Genomic DNA, 13,119 nt, shown 5'->3' with positions numbered 1-13,119 from the left:
TCTCAGTGACTTGGTTAATATTGCTGCCAGATATTTGAGTTCAAATTGTTCAGTATATTTGGTATATTGCTGCCATATGTGGCTTGGTTAGCTGATGAAACTATATTTGACTTGGTTAATATTGTCGAGAACGACTAGTCGACGACAAGTGTTGAATGGCATGTAGACCAAACTACTTGTCGAGAACGACTAGTCGACGACAACTCTTGAATGGCATCTAGACCAAACTACTTGTCGAGAACGACTAGTCGACGACAAGTCTTGAATGGCATCTAGACCAAACTACTTGTTCGAGAACGACTAGTCGACGACAAGTCTTGAATGGCATCTAGACCAAACTACTTGTCGAGAACGACTAGTCGACGACAAGTCTTGAATGGCATCTAAACCAACATAGATAGCGAGTATAATATCTCCATAGCATAATATCTCCATAGTTTTCAGATCATCTAGCACAAACATAGTTTTCGACCAACATAGATAGCAGCATAATATCTCCATCATATTTAGATTGTCATACATAAAGACAGTCAACAACACACATAGCATAATATCTCTAATCTCCATCATAATATCTCTAATACATCAAGAGCTAACCAGGTACTAGATCATCCTAGCAACTACTGATTGATTACAAGGCAAACATATCATTCAGCACACATTGCAGCTATCTTCTTCATCTTATCCTTCTGGACATGTAAAGCATTCAGTAGGTCTGAAACATAGTACTCCACCTTCCTCTTTTCATCCTTCAAAGTGGCAGCTTGTTGCTCTAACTTCTTTTTTCTTCCTTCAGACATGCTACTTCTTGCTCTGCCTTCTCCCTTCTTGCCTTCTCAAGCTCCAGGTCATGGTTAGTCAGCTCTGCAACATGCTCCAAAGTGTTACCCAATTGCTTGTGCAGTTCCAGGTTCTTCTTTTCTAATTCCCTTTTTTCTAGCACTAGCTGGTAGTTCTTGGTTGCATACTCAATATTTCCATGCATCCTTGAGTCTCTCTCCTCCTCATACATTTCCCAAATTTTCAGCAAAGAATGCTTGAGGGTAGATGGCCACTCCCCATCTACCCAATGCACTTGTGTCACAAATATTTTCATCCTACATACATTGAGCAAATATATATTTAGTACCAACTGAATTATACTAACTAAATTATATATTTAGTACCTAAATTATACAACAAGATTTCTTACTAAATTATATAGGCAGAGTACCAAATAAATTATACTAACTAAATTATACTATGCAGTGTACCTAAATTATAGATGGAGTGTACCTAAATTATACAACAATTTCTTACTAAATTATACAAAGCAGTAGAGTACTCAAAGCAGTACCTAAATTATACAACAAGATTTCTTACTAAATTATATAGGCAGATTACTAACTAAATTATACAAGCAGCTACCTAGCATAAATTGTACAGGGAACTACATATATTGTACTGCCAACAACAAGGCATAGCTTCAGACAATGGAATCAAATTGCAGTTAGTAAAAACAATCCAATCAACTAACCTACCTTACAACCACAGGCCAGGAATTTTCTTCCGGTGTTTGCACCTTCAAAACACACATACTTGTACATGGGCAGATCATGCTTGCACCTCAGGTCACGAGTCATCATAGCCGGTGAAATGCTGGGTCTAAAATGCTGTGCTGGGATCTAATACGGGGCAGAGGAAGCAAAAGTTACTACTGCAGTCAACAAATCGACGCACACTGAAAGAATCAATCAACAAATCGAAGCCCCAGTGAAGAAAATCCAACGAAAACCCTAACCCTAACCGACGCGCACATACCGGTGGACGAGGACTGAAGTCGTGCCCCTCGGAGAACCCAGAGAGCGAGGCTGTCGCTGCTGCTTTCTCCATCATTCCAGGAGGGCATGGCGGCGCGGGCGGCACGGCGGATCGGCTTGGCGGCGGCGCGGCGAGGATAGAGGATAAGAGGGTGCGGTCCGGTTCGATCCGACCGGCTACCTCTTATGGTCTCCAGGCAGAAACGGCGAAGCGAACGGCCGTCTGCCAACGTGGCACCTGACAGTGGGTCCAAGGAGGTTAAAACGCTCTCAGCTGCCCTTTTGCGCAATCTGTAACTGCTCGCCCAAGAAGTTGTACATTTCTGAAAAAATTACCAAAGTTGGTACTGACCTGTTAACCTAGCCCGAAATGTGGTAGTTTTTTGTAATTTACTCCAGTGCACATCACCGCACTGGCGGTCGGGAAATAGAAGTGGAGCCAGTCCTACATCACCGCACAGCAGTTTGGTCTTGGTATGCTGGAGTTAACCTTTTCTCTTTTGAGGGAAGCATGCTAGAGTTAAGTGTACTGTGCGCTGAGCGGGCCTGGACACTCATCTTTAACCAGGCCTTGCACGTCCTTTTTGGCCCATATCAAAGTGTAGGCCTTGTGTTGTGGCATTAAGACTGTCAAATAATATACTCCCCCGTTCCAAAATTAAGTGGCAACTTTCTTTAAATTGTGAACGAACCTACACCTCAAAACGTGTATAAAACATGCATTGATGTGGATGTGAGACACGGACATTCTCATGGAGGGATACTTCCTCTCCTGATGATCTTGGTATCCTTGTAAACAACTTGATCACTACTTTATAAAGCTTCGGTCGTTTCGCTCAAAAAAAAAAAGATAGAGGTGTCCCGGCACGATAACTTAACCGGCTAGACGCGGACCCAACATCAACTTCTTTTTGCGAAAGACGCAACGTCGATTTGGAATACAAGACACACTCTAAAATACAAGTCCTAGATTGTTTTTAAACCTTAGCCATGATGGGTTTTTTTCTTCAATAAAGAGCATATATTAATATCGCGTAGATACCAATTACACACAACCTCTACAATAACGTCATGCCCTAATGGCATAAAGGATGCACACAATCAAAAAAAAAAGTTCCGCAAACAGTGATCTATTTTTTGAAACGCCAACACCAACACCACCAAAACAACACCAGAAAATCAGCTTCTCCATAAGCGACGCCTCCAAGATGGAAATAGTGGACAAACGCTATCATCGGCCGATCATAGATCTTAGGTTTTCACCCTAAAGAAAGTCATCGCTCTCAAAACAATGACTTTAACAAGAACATTGACATGCACAACCAATTAAGGCCAGATCATGGATTTTCACCCTGAAAGGTAAGACTCTGAGCTTCTCACGTGCAACCCCCCACTTATATGTCGTTCTTTCAAGGCACGAAACACCAAGCCAATTCCACATCACCACCAACACCCAACCACCATTGCTAGTCCACATATCTCAGCATTCATGACATTCTCCGTTAGCACCATGGAACGAAAACGTGCTCCATGATATTAACAACCAGTAGAGCTTCGAAGTGCTCCCTCTAAAACCAAATGGTCAGATAAAACATGGGTGCGAACTACCGAAAACCACCCAATCCATCAATCTTTAGGCATTATTCGCATAATGAATTTCACCGGCAGGGCCTTCCAAAACACGACAGTCCAGCCAGACTGATGGGAACAAGCATCCGACATATCTTCAACTTGGTGTGAGAAGAATCTGAGAACCGCCACCATTATTCGCAAGACTAGCAGCCCCCTCGTCGCCAGTCATCTACCAACCAGATCGGAAGACATGGAGAGGGCAGTCCAGCATGGCACATCGGCGTGGCAAGAACCAACACCACGAACACACCTGCCTAGGCCCACCCAGTCGAGATCTTGGCCCAAGGTCTAGATCGGGTTGAGGCGACCTAGAGCTCTACCGTGTAGTATTGCCCGACGGTGCACCACCCCCTCCTCGTCGTTGCTCCGGTGGAGGCACTCAGGCCCCGGCCAAGCCCAGCCGCGCCGCCCATGGCCCTCCGCCGACGCCCACCATCCCCCATGAAACGCGGCCGAGAGACACCTCCCCTGCCCACCGCCGATTCGGCCAGATGGGCGCCGCCATCGGCGGCCAAGAGAGCGATGTGTGTGTGTGTGTGTGGGGGGGTGGGGGGGGGGGTAGTGTTGGGGCAGGGAGGAGCCTCTGGAGTCGCTTGTGCTCCATGCTGCATTTATAAAGTCAGAGATGTACACACCTCGAGGGTAAGTCAGGTTAGACTGATTCAATCTAGACAACACACGCCACCTAAGTTTTTAAGAAAGCAGCAACATTGTAAACCAATTTACAGATTCTACACTACCTCTCCTTTTGTAGCACCCCTCCTTTTAAGCCAAATTTACAGATTTTACACTTACTCCTTCTGTAGTACCAAATACAGTACAAATTACCATTCTTTGGGAGCAGCACCCGCTTTTCAGCATGCCATATTCGCGAACAATATTCAGATCTGCTTACATCCAGTAGTATTCTATATCTATATAAAAGCATCTGTGGAGAGCTGCAGTTGCTTGATCTGCGAAGTGCATGAGTTCCTATGTAGTATCATAGGATTCTGCTTATTCCTTGTACTGAACGGAAGTTCTCCTACACCTACAGTAGGCATTTCTTGCAGCCAGGGAGCGTTTTGCCCGCGAGGAAACACTGGACAAGCACAAGCGCTCGCTGCGGCTGGTAGCTGGGGACCTCATGGCCTGCTCCTCTCACGGTTACCAAGCTGAGGTTGCCCTTGTACTGCACAACGTACCCACCCACCTCTTCAGCACCCTGAGTTCACAAGATTGAACATATCATTATATTTGCCTAGTCCCCGTGCACACACAAAAAACAGATCATAATGCTTATTGGAGCTTCAAGATCTCAAGTATTCCATGTGTATGTCGTGTTTTCTTGGCTGTCGCAGCGAACAAGTTAGGCCGGCGGAAGAGCTGAGTATGAGTGTCAGCACCTGAGTAATGGTGAACCACGGCCTCCATTTCGCAGCCACAGATAGCTGGAGCTGGTTGATAGAGTATCTTGTGGAAGTGACCGGCACATTCCCGTCGGTGTCTCCGCTGCGAATATCAGTGATCATTGAATGTACCACGATTACATTCAAGCATGCGAATCTGAAAGGTGCAAGTATCATGTGTATGCGTACCTGTACACCCAGACTCTGATGTTGTTTTTCATCAGCTCCGGGATAATCGGCAAGATAGTTGTGGGGCTGTCGACCCAGCTTCGGAAAACCTCACTGAAAATCGGCAAAACTACCCTGTAATTATGCCTTGGTGATGGTGGGACGAAGATAAACTAGATTTTATCATATCTTTTCAGCATGGATGTGAATGTGATCGATCATGGTTCTCAAGGTTCAGTCAATTTCATCATGGGAAACAAGCTTATCTACCAATCATGCAACCACAGACTCCCAAGACGAAAAAAAAACCTTATAAATCCACGCAGGGCGTGTAAGAAGCCTTATAAATACACGCAAGGTGATAGATATTTATTCTGCGTGACATCAGTGATGGAGGACGAATTTGGGGTAGGGTGAACTCGAGGAAAAATAATTCAAAAACCAAAATAGTCATGTGGCATAAAATTATATATGATTCGACATAATAATTTAGTACACAATAATATAGATACATGTAAATATAAGTAAAACCTACAAACATACTAATAATGAAGCTTTAATGACATATAGAAATCCTAGTCAATGGCAAAGCTCTATCATTTTTTTCTAATATCTTTAGTAACTTTATCGACCAAGACATTTGAAGTCCTAGGCAATGGTAAAAGATATCACAGGCGTCACTTTGGAGGGTCAGTTTACTACCACGTGGGGCTCTTCTATCAGCATGGGCATTAGATATCCAAGAAAAGGCTCCAGATGAATAATGTGTGCTTAGGTGGCGGCCTCGGCCAGGTGTGCGATGGTTGCTCCATGAGCGATGGTTGCAACTTGACAAAACTTGTCTCACAACTTTGAGCTACGGGGATGATCTGGTTGCCGTCTCAGTCGGCGCATCCCAGTGAGGACGGTCGAGAAGTATGTATAGGCATGCAGTGGCCTCGAAAGTGGTCTTACGGTACTTGGCTACAGGCAGCTAGGTGGTACGACATTGCAGCAGTGGCATGTTGAGGTGGTGGGCCTTGGAAGGCGGTGTCAGCATGCAGTGTAGGGCACAACAAAGTGGTGGAAGTTAGGGTGATGGCCTCGAGAGGTTAGCGGCTTTGGGGGTATTGACCTCATGCCATGTGGACGATAAGGTTGCCTTCAATGTTGTCTGGCATGTTGGCTCAAGAAATAGACGTAGAGTCATGTGGAGTGCTTGCTTCTTCACATCAACTAAGAGTTATGAGTATGCTTGTTTCGTACTAGCCACGACTTCTCTCCTTAGAGGTGTGAGGACAACTACTTCGGTGGGGTGGTTCCTCATATTAATTTTTGCTTGTCTGGTTTGAGTCTGTTGTTATATTCACCACGCCGCCAATGAGACTAGATCATGTCCTTGTTGTATCAGGTTTTGCCTAATTTTCTGCAAATTAATAACGAGGCAATAATATTTTCTTAATTAATGGAACAATCAAACCTTTTGCCTTGTGTTTCAAAAAATAATTGGCTTATGAGTACTTGAGGAGTTTATCCAGAATCTACAATTGAATCAACGGTTTTTATATATATTATTTTTTTCCAAAATAGGGGATCTCCCCGGTCTCAGCATCAATTGATGCGTATAGTGTTATTGTGAGACTTCTTATCCTCGATAGAAATCAATACCGTTGGTAAATGTGTTTATGGAGGTTAAAAATCCCAATCTTTATGACATTTTCGAAGAGGGGACACGTACAAAGGACAAGTTGGCTAAGCGGTCTGTAGTGCAAGCAATATTACTTTTCAATGAGGAGATAATAATGGGCATCATTCAACATTTTGTAGGGTGGTTCAGTGGTTGTTATAGTACTGAATCCCAGTATTGTGTATGCCGTATATGGACCAAGTGAGTCTAAAATGTCGGCAGGAGTGATCCTACCGGTTGCACCAAGACCAATTGAAAAGCATCTCGGATTTATAAGAAAAGCCTTGCATGTCAATGAAACGATCGTGAGTAGTCAAGGAAGGCGACCAAGAGTTCTAGTCGTGGACGCGTAGGAGTTCCACTCATACGCTAAGAGGAAGCCTACTAAAGAGGAAGCAAACCGCTACCTATCTACAAATATAAAATGAGTACCCAAGACCCCACAAGAGGCAACTCCTTGATATTCGCACAAGTCCACAAGTAAGCAATATCAATTGCAAGCTTGGTGTTTTTCCTGTCATTTATCTTGGCTTACCTTTGAGTGATAGATGGTCCATGCCTCTTCCAAATTTGGTCACTAGAGTGGGAGCCCTTGACGGTAGGGGTGGGTCATAGGTTTGACCCCTGGCAAGGGAAATTCCTATCCTCGGTGGCGAGATTGGAGCTGACAAACGCCTACTTGTTGAGCCTCCCCACCTTCGCGATGTGGCTCTTCTTGCTCTATGATGGCACACATGCCACCATGGATAAGTCTAGGTGTAGATCCTTTTGGAAAGGCGATGGGTATAAACGGAAGTAAGGATGGCAATAGGTAAGGTACGGACAAGATAGATCAATACCATACACATACCCATATAGTTAATGGGTAGAAAATTCTATCTGTACCCATACCCACATAGTCAACGAGTAGAAAATTCTATCTGTACCCATACCCATATACTCTACGCACACCTATGCGATTCTATGGATTTACGATCTAAATTGAGTGGAATGATTCAACGATTCTGCTAATTAGAATCTAAGGTATTGCGATTCTGAAAGTTAATGTCATATGTTTTGCGATCCTGCCATAGAGGTTCCGATCCGACACATAAGCACGATTCTGACAACTTTGCTCGTGCCCATTGGATGACTAACGGGTAGATCAAATAGTATATAAGTTATTCACAATTTTACATTCATCGATATCGCATTTGTCAAAAAAATCAATTACATCGACTCAATAACACTTAGTTTCAGTTGAGTATATGACAATTATAAAAATTTAGAAATCACAACCACATACTCATGATCATAAGATAACAAGACTATACGAGTCACATGACTACTGATAATTAATGACAACTTAACATAGGTTCAAAAACTCAATAACTTCTTTATTTAGTTGTGTAGGTCGACATGTTAATATCAATGGGTAGGGTATGGGTATATACATGGGTACAAGCCTATACTCGTGCCCTACCTGTGACTTAACGGGTATGTTATGGGTACTACCTATAGGTATAAAACTTTACCCATACCCTGCCCATGCAAGTACGGTACCCACGGGTACCCGTGGGTAAAATTGCCATTCTTATATGGAAATACCACATGGTTAGGTGGCCCACTGTCTGCAAGCCCAAAGACATGGGGGTCTGGGTATTCTCAACACGATGCTCATGAATGTGGCTCTACTTTCGAAATGGGTTTGGAAGCTAGGACAAAATGAGTAGGGCCTCTGGGCGAACCTCATCCGGGCTAAGTACCTCATGGACGGTGATATCTTCTTGACCACTCCAAGGAAAGGCTCTTAGGTGTGGAACAATATCCAAAAGATCAAACACATGTTTAAGCTCAGGGCGAGAGTCCACGTTAGCAATGGGAGAACCACAAGGTTTTGGACGGACTCGAGGCTAGGCAGGGGCCACTTTGTGATTTGTATCTAGCTCTCTTCGGCATTTGTTCAGACCCAGATATCTTCGTTATGGATGCTAGACTGGATGGCAGTTGGGCCCCTGGCTTCCGACGAGCTTTGGGAACGGTGGAGGTTATTGATTGGGACAATCTCCTCCATGACTTGAACTCAACTCAGCTTAATGAGGAGAGGGATGGTGTCTCATGGGCTCTGGAAGCATCAGGATGTTTCTCTACGAGCTCCATGTATCGCCAGTTGTGCGGTAGCTGGGCGATGATACACTTTAGGGAAGTGTGGAGGTCAAAAATCCAAACTAAAATTAAAATCTTCCTTTGGCAAATGATTAGGGTAGGCTACCGTCTAGTGACCAAATTAGGAAGGGGCATGGACTATCTAACAGTATGTGCGCGCTATGTGGGGTGTTCGAGGACTTGAATCACATTTTCTTTCATTGCGCCCTTGCCAAATTTATGTGGTCATGTGTGAGGGACCTTCTGGGGGACGACTGGAATCCAGCTGGGGCTAGGGACCTTTTAGCTATCTTGCAAAGTCTGTCAGGTCAGACATGCATGATTGTTTGAATCTGTGTGGCGGCTATGTGCTAGAAGCTGTGGAATATTCATAATAGAATGACAATTGAGAAGACTTATATTTCCCACCAGCTGACTGTATTTTTGAAATGACAATTTACTTGCAGGATTGGAATCAGCTTAGCAAGGCGGGTGATAAATAGGCTTCGAAGAAGTGATGGGATTGCTGCGATGCCTATATGTGAGACTCGGAGATTAGGTCCTTTTTTGTTTCCCTCGCGTGTGGACGTGGATGTTTCAAGACATTGTGTGTTTGTACCTTTCGATCTGTGGGTGTGTTTAAAAGTTGAACTACGGTGTTGTATGGCTCTGTTGTGTGTGGCTTTATTTATAAAGCTGAGCCAGAGTCTTCCGTTTAAAAAAAGCAATATAATTTCTTTGCTTTTGATGTAATATGAATTAAAGAAAGGAGTAGGACCACTACTCATGCAAGTGGGCTGAAATCTACGTAAAAGTCTTGTAACCACTTGTGATCTAAGCGAAACAAAACGCATAGCTTCACCGTACATTTGCTAGCGAGGCATCCTGACAAGAAGTGACAAATTCAACACCCGCTCCTTCTTTATTTTTTTGCAAAAAGTCACAATATATTACCTGAAACCAGCTCTTACAAGAACATTCTTGACATCTGATACGCGCATGTTGTGTCAAGTATATTTGGAAGAATAATCGTTTATATTTATCCTTCTTTCACATATTTGTGTGACATTTATCTAGTTTTGTATTGTTCTTCCAGTTGAACCATGAAAGACATATATTTAGATTTTGCTCCAAGAAAGAACGTGGAGCCTATGCCATTTTGTCGAGATAAAAGTTTCATTTAAAATATTGGGAGTGTGGTGTTTGGCTCCTGGGCCAGTATGCTACTTTTTAATGAAATGCATATTGGACATATTTTAAAATATAAAAATTCTAAATAAAAAATTCGTATGTACATCTTCACATGCAACATGCGTGCAAAGTTGTTTCACAAAAAATCTACTTGTCGTGTCTTTTTATCTATCTTTATTTCACCTATTTGTGTGACTTTTATCTAATTTTGTATTGTTCTTGCAGTTAAACCATCAAAGACATGTATTTTATAATATTTAGACTAAGATGATAAACTATTCTCTTTCTAATTAAGAAAAATAATGTCAAAGGTCCTGATATTATATTTTTCGCACAATAATAAATACAACAGTAAGTATGCTTGTGAGGGGTGGACATACTCATTGCAAGCTAACCATGGGCGATCGAGATGGGTGACGTTTGCGTGGAGTGCCTTTTGTACATCTGGCTTGTTGAGGTAGGCCTCCACATAATAACTTGTGCACGGATCAAACCTCTCAACCTAACCACATTAGAACAAAGATAAATCAAATTCACCAAACTTGAAAAATGAACATTACAAGTTAATTATCCTTATTAATACCATTTTGGGAAGGGCCCAACACTAATGAATCAACGTAAATCAACTTATAAACATCGACCCAATACCATATCTAGACATCAAGTTCACACAATGTCATGACAGTCAAGCCCATGCTCCGTTTGGACATCAAGGTAGTGCCTTATCACGGTGCTAAATATTTATTCTTTTCCATCATGAGGTCGGTACCGACACATTCATTCCATTCTATATTACTTCCTCCGTCCACAAATAAGTGGACATCTAGCTCTAAACTTTGTCCACAAAAGAGTGTACACCTATATTTTCAATGCACTTTAATTGCTTCTCTCTCATCGCACGGAAATCAAACCCAATAATATGGAGCACATATTCTTCTTGTTTTCTACATGCACTTAGCTCATTGGAGTAAAAAAATTTAAAAGAAGAGATGCATGTTTCCAATATATTTTTTACCCCACTTCATAATTTATCTTAGAAAATCCGCATGTACACTTATTTATGGACGGAGGGAGTACTCCGCATATTAAGTTCGGTCAAACTCGATCAAGCTCAAGCTTGTACGAAAGTTGAAGCAACCGATCGGGGTGGCTTAAAATACAATGCCTAGTGCCATTAGCCACGAAAAATATAATCACTGATTCCCTACACTACACTATTGTAACTTGTAAGTGAGTAGAACCTCTCTCCCCTTTTGGCAGGTCGTCTTATAAAAAGGAATGGAGGGAATGTTTTTTGTCTGTTGTGGCCTTGTGGGTGCTCATCAAGCATGCCGCCCTATTATAGTAAGTGAGTATATATGTTGACCATGACGTACCGAGGGGGTGACAGGGGGCGTGATGAGTCCTTCCGACTGGCATTTTGGTGCGTAGATGTTGTAGTTGTCGATATACACGACGCTCTCGCCGACCGACCTGTAGGCGTCGTCGCAGAGCTTGTTGGACGCGGCGCCGGCGGTGAAGTTGCAGTTCCTGTTGACACCGTCGACCGTCTCGTCGGAGATGAGCGCGTGCGTCCAGAAGAAGTCGTACGTGCCCTTATTGTCCGTCCAGTCGTTGATCACCGCGTTCCCAATCTTAATGGTCGTTCAGCAGGCACCAAAAGCTTAGCAGTTAACTAGTGTGTGAGCTTGACGATCGTCTACCAACCAATTATTACGTACCATGATGCCTTTGAGGTTGATGGTCGGCGAGGCATGGCGGAGGATGGCGTGTGCGAGCTGGGGGACGTAGTGGCCGGCATAGCTCTCACCGGTGATGTAGAACTCGCGGCCCTTGTACTCCGGGAAGCGCTCCATCCAGTTAGCCAGGAAACCGTACGTGTCATCCGCCGTCCGGCCGTCCCCGCTAGAGCTGTAGTCCGCCGTCGTGTTGGAGTACGAGTACCCCACCCCTGCCGGGCTCTCCAAGAACAGCACGTTCGCCACTGCACCATTAACGCTCGTCACTTGCTAATGCCAATGGATGGCACGCACTGAGAGTCGGAGATGGCGTTTGATCGACGTGCGTACGTACCGTGGTTCCAGGAGTAGGGGTTAAGGTAGAGCGTCTTGCCGTCGCTCATGACGCGGAACGGGCCGAGCTCCTCCATGGCGCCGAACCCCAGCGACGAGCACCCGGGACCTCCATTGAGCCAGAGGAGGAGCGGCTTGGACTTTGAGGACGAGCCGCTGCCGTTGCCGCCGACGGCCTCGGCGAGGTAGTAGAACAGCGCGCGCCCGGCCGCCGCGTCCACCGTCACGTACCCTGCGTACTGCGCGAAGTCCACGCCGCCCGGCTGCCCGGGTAGCGCCTGCACGCGGTCGGCCTCCTTGCGTCCGGCCTCCGCCGGTACGGGTTTTCTGCTGTCCGTCGTCTCCTCCACGGCCGGCAGCGAGGACGACGACTGGCGTGCAGAAAACGACCCGCGCAGCAGGCGCACGTAGTCGCCCTGCCGCCGCGGCCTGATCGCAGCCGCCGCCGTGCTGCAGCCCAGCGCGAGGCATTGCATTACCACCAGCAAGAACAACTTATCGGTCCTCCTCATCGCGCTGCTTCTGTGTCGTCGGCGCTATTCCTTCTTGTCGTTCTTTGCCCGGCAGCTACCGGAGTATTTATAGGGCGGAATTTTCCGACCACCAAGTTCGATGTCGGACAAATGACAGGCATGCATTGGTGGCGGAATTATTCTGACCACTTGTTTGTTTCTGCTTTATGAAACATGCACTGTGGTAGCCTCTTCAAACAAAAATCTCGTTGCAATACAAGCAACATGCACTTCTCTTCAGTGTCCAAAATAGTCTATGCAAGAGTCTTCACTCTTTTTGAGCTAATTAACCTCAGTGGTATCCTAACCAGTCATTGTCATCTAGAAGCGTTGATTTCTTCAACAAAAGGAGAATAGAAGATATAGAGAGAAATCAAACGTATCGAACATATTTAGGCCGTCCCATGTTGTACATGAGTCGGGGTGGAAGAACCTTTATCTTAGATCACTGCTCTAGCTATTGTACTATATCCCTAGTTTGGTTAGGCGAGCTCCCAATCAGTACCAGGTGACATAAGCTTGGTCGCCATTTGGGGTTTCCACTAAATAACGACCTTCACTACCTGC

The 13,119-nt window shown here is 44.6% G+C and overlaps 1 protein-coding gene across 1 annotated transcript; it reads right to left on the bottom strand.

The window, feature by feature from the left end:
• Nucleotides 1-4,211: 4,211 nt before the first annotated feature.
• On the bottom strand, nt 4,212-12,552 carry LOC124669850 (serine carboxypeptidase II-3-like). The gene is made up of 7 exons (XM_047206393.1): nt 12,042-12,552; nt 11,690-11,952; nt 11,345-11,602; nt 10,345-10,470; nt 5,009-5,097; nt 4,817-4,922; nt 4,212-4,635 (listed from the first exon to the last, which is right to left on the bottom strand). The coding sequence occupies exons 1-7, from the start codon at nt 12,550-12,552 to the stop codon at nt 4,462-4,464; spliced, it is 1,527 nt and encodes a 508-aa protein (XP_047062349.1). The 3' UTR covers nt 4,212-4,461.
• Nucleotides 12,553-13,119: the final 567 nt, after the last annotated feature.

Source organism: Lolium rigidum, chromosome 7, assembly GCF_022539505.1.
Source record: "Lolium rigidum isolate FL_2022 chromosome 7, APGP_CSIRO_Lrig_0.1, whole genome shotgun sequence".
Lineage (NCBI taxonomy): Eukaryota > Viridiplantae > Streptophyta > Magnoliopsida > Poales > Poaceae > Lolium > Lolium rigidum.
Note: the sequence above shows the minus strand (reverse complement) of the source record. Positions and strands in the feature narration are given on the sequence as shown.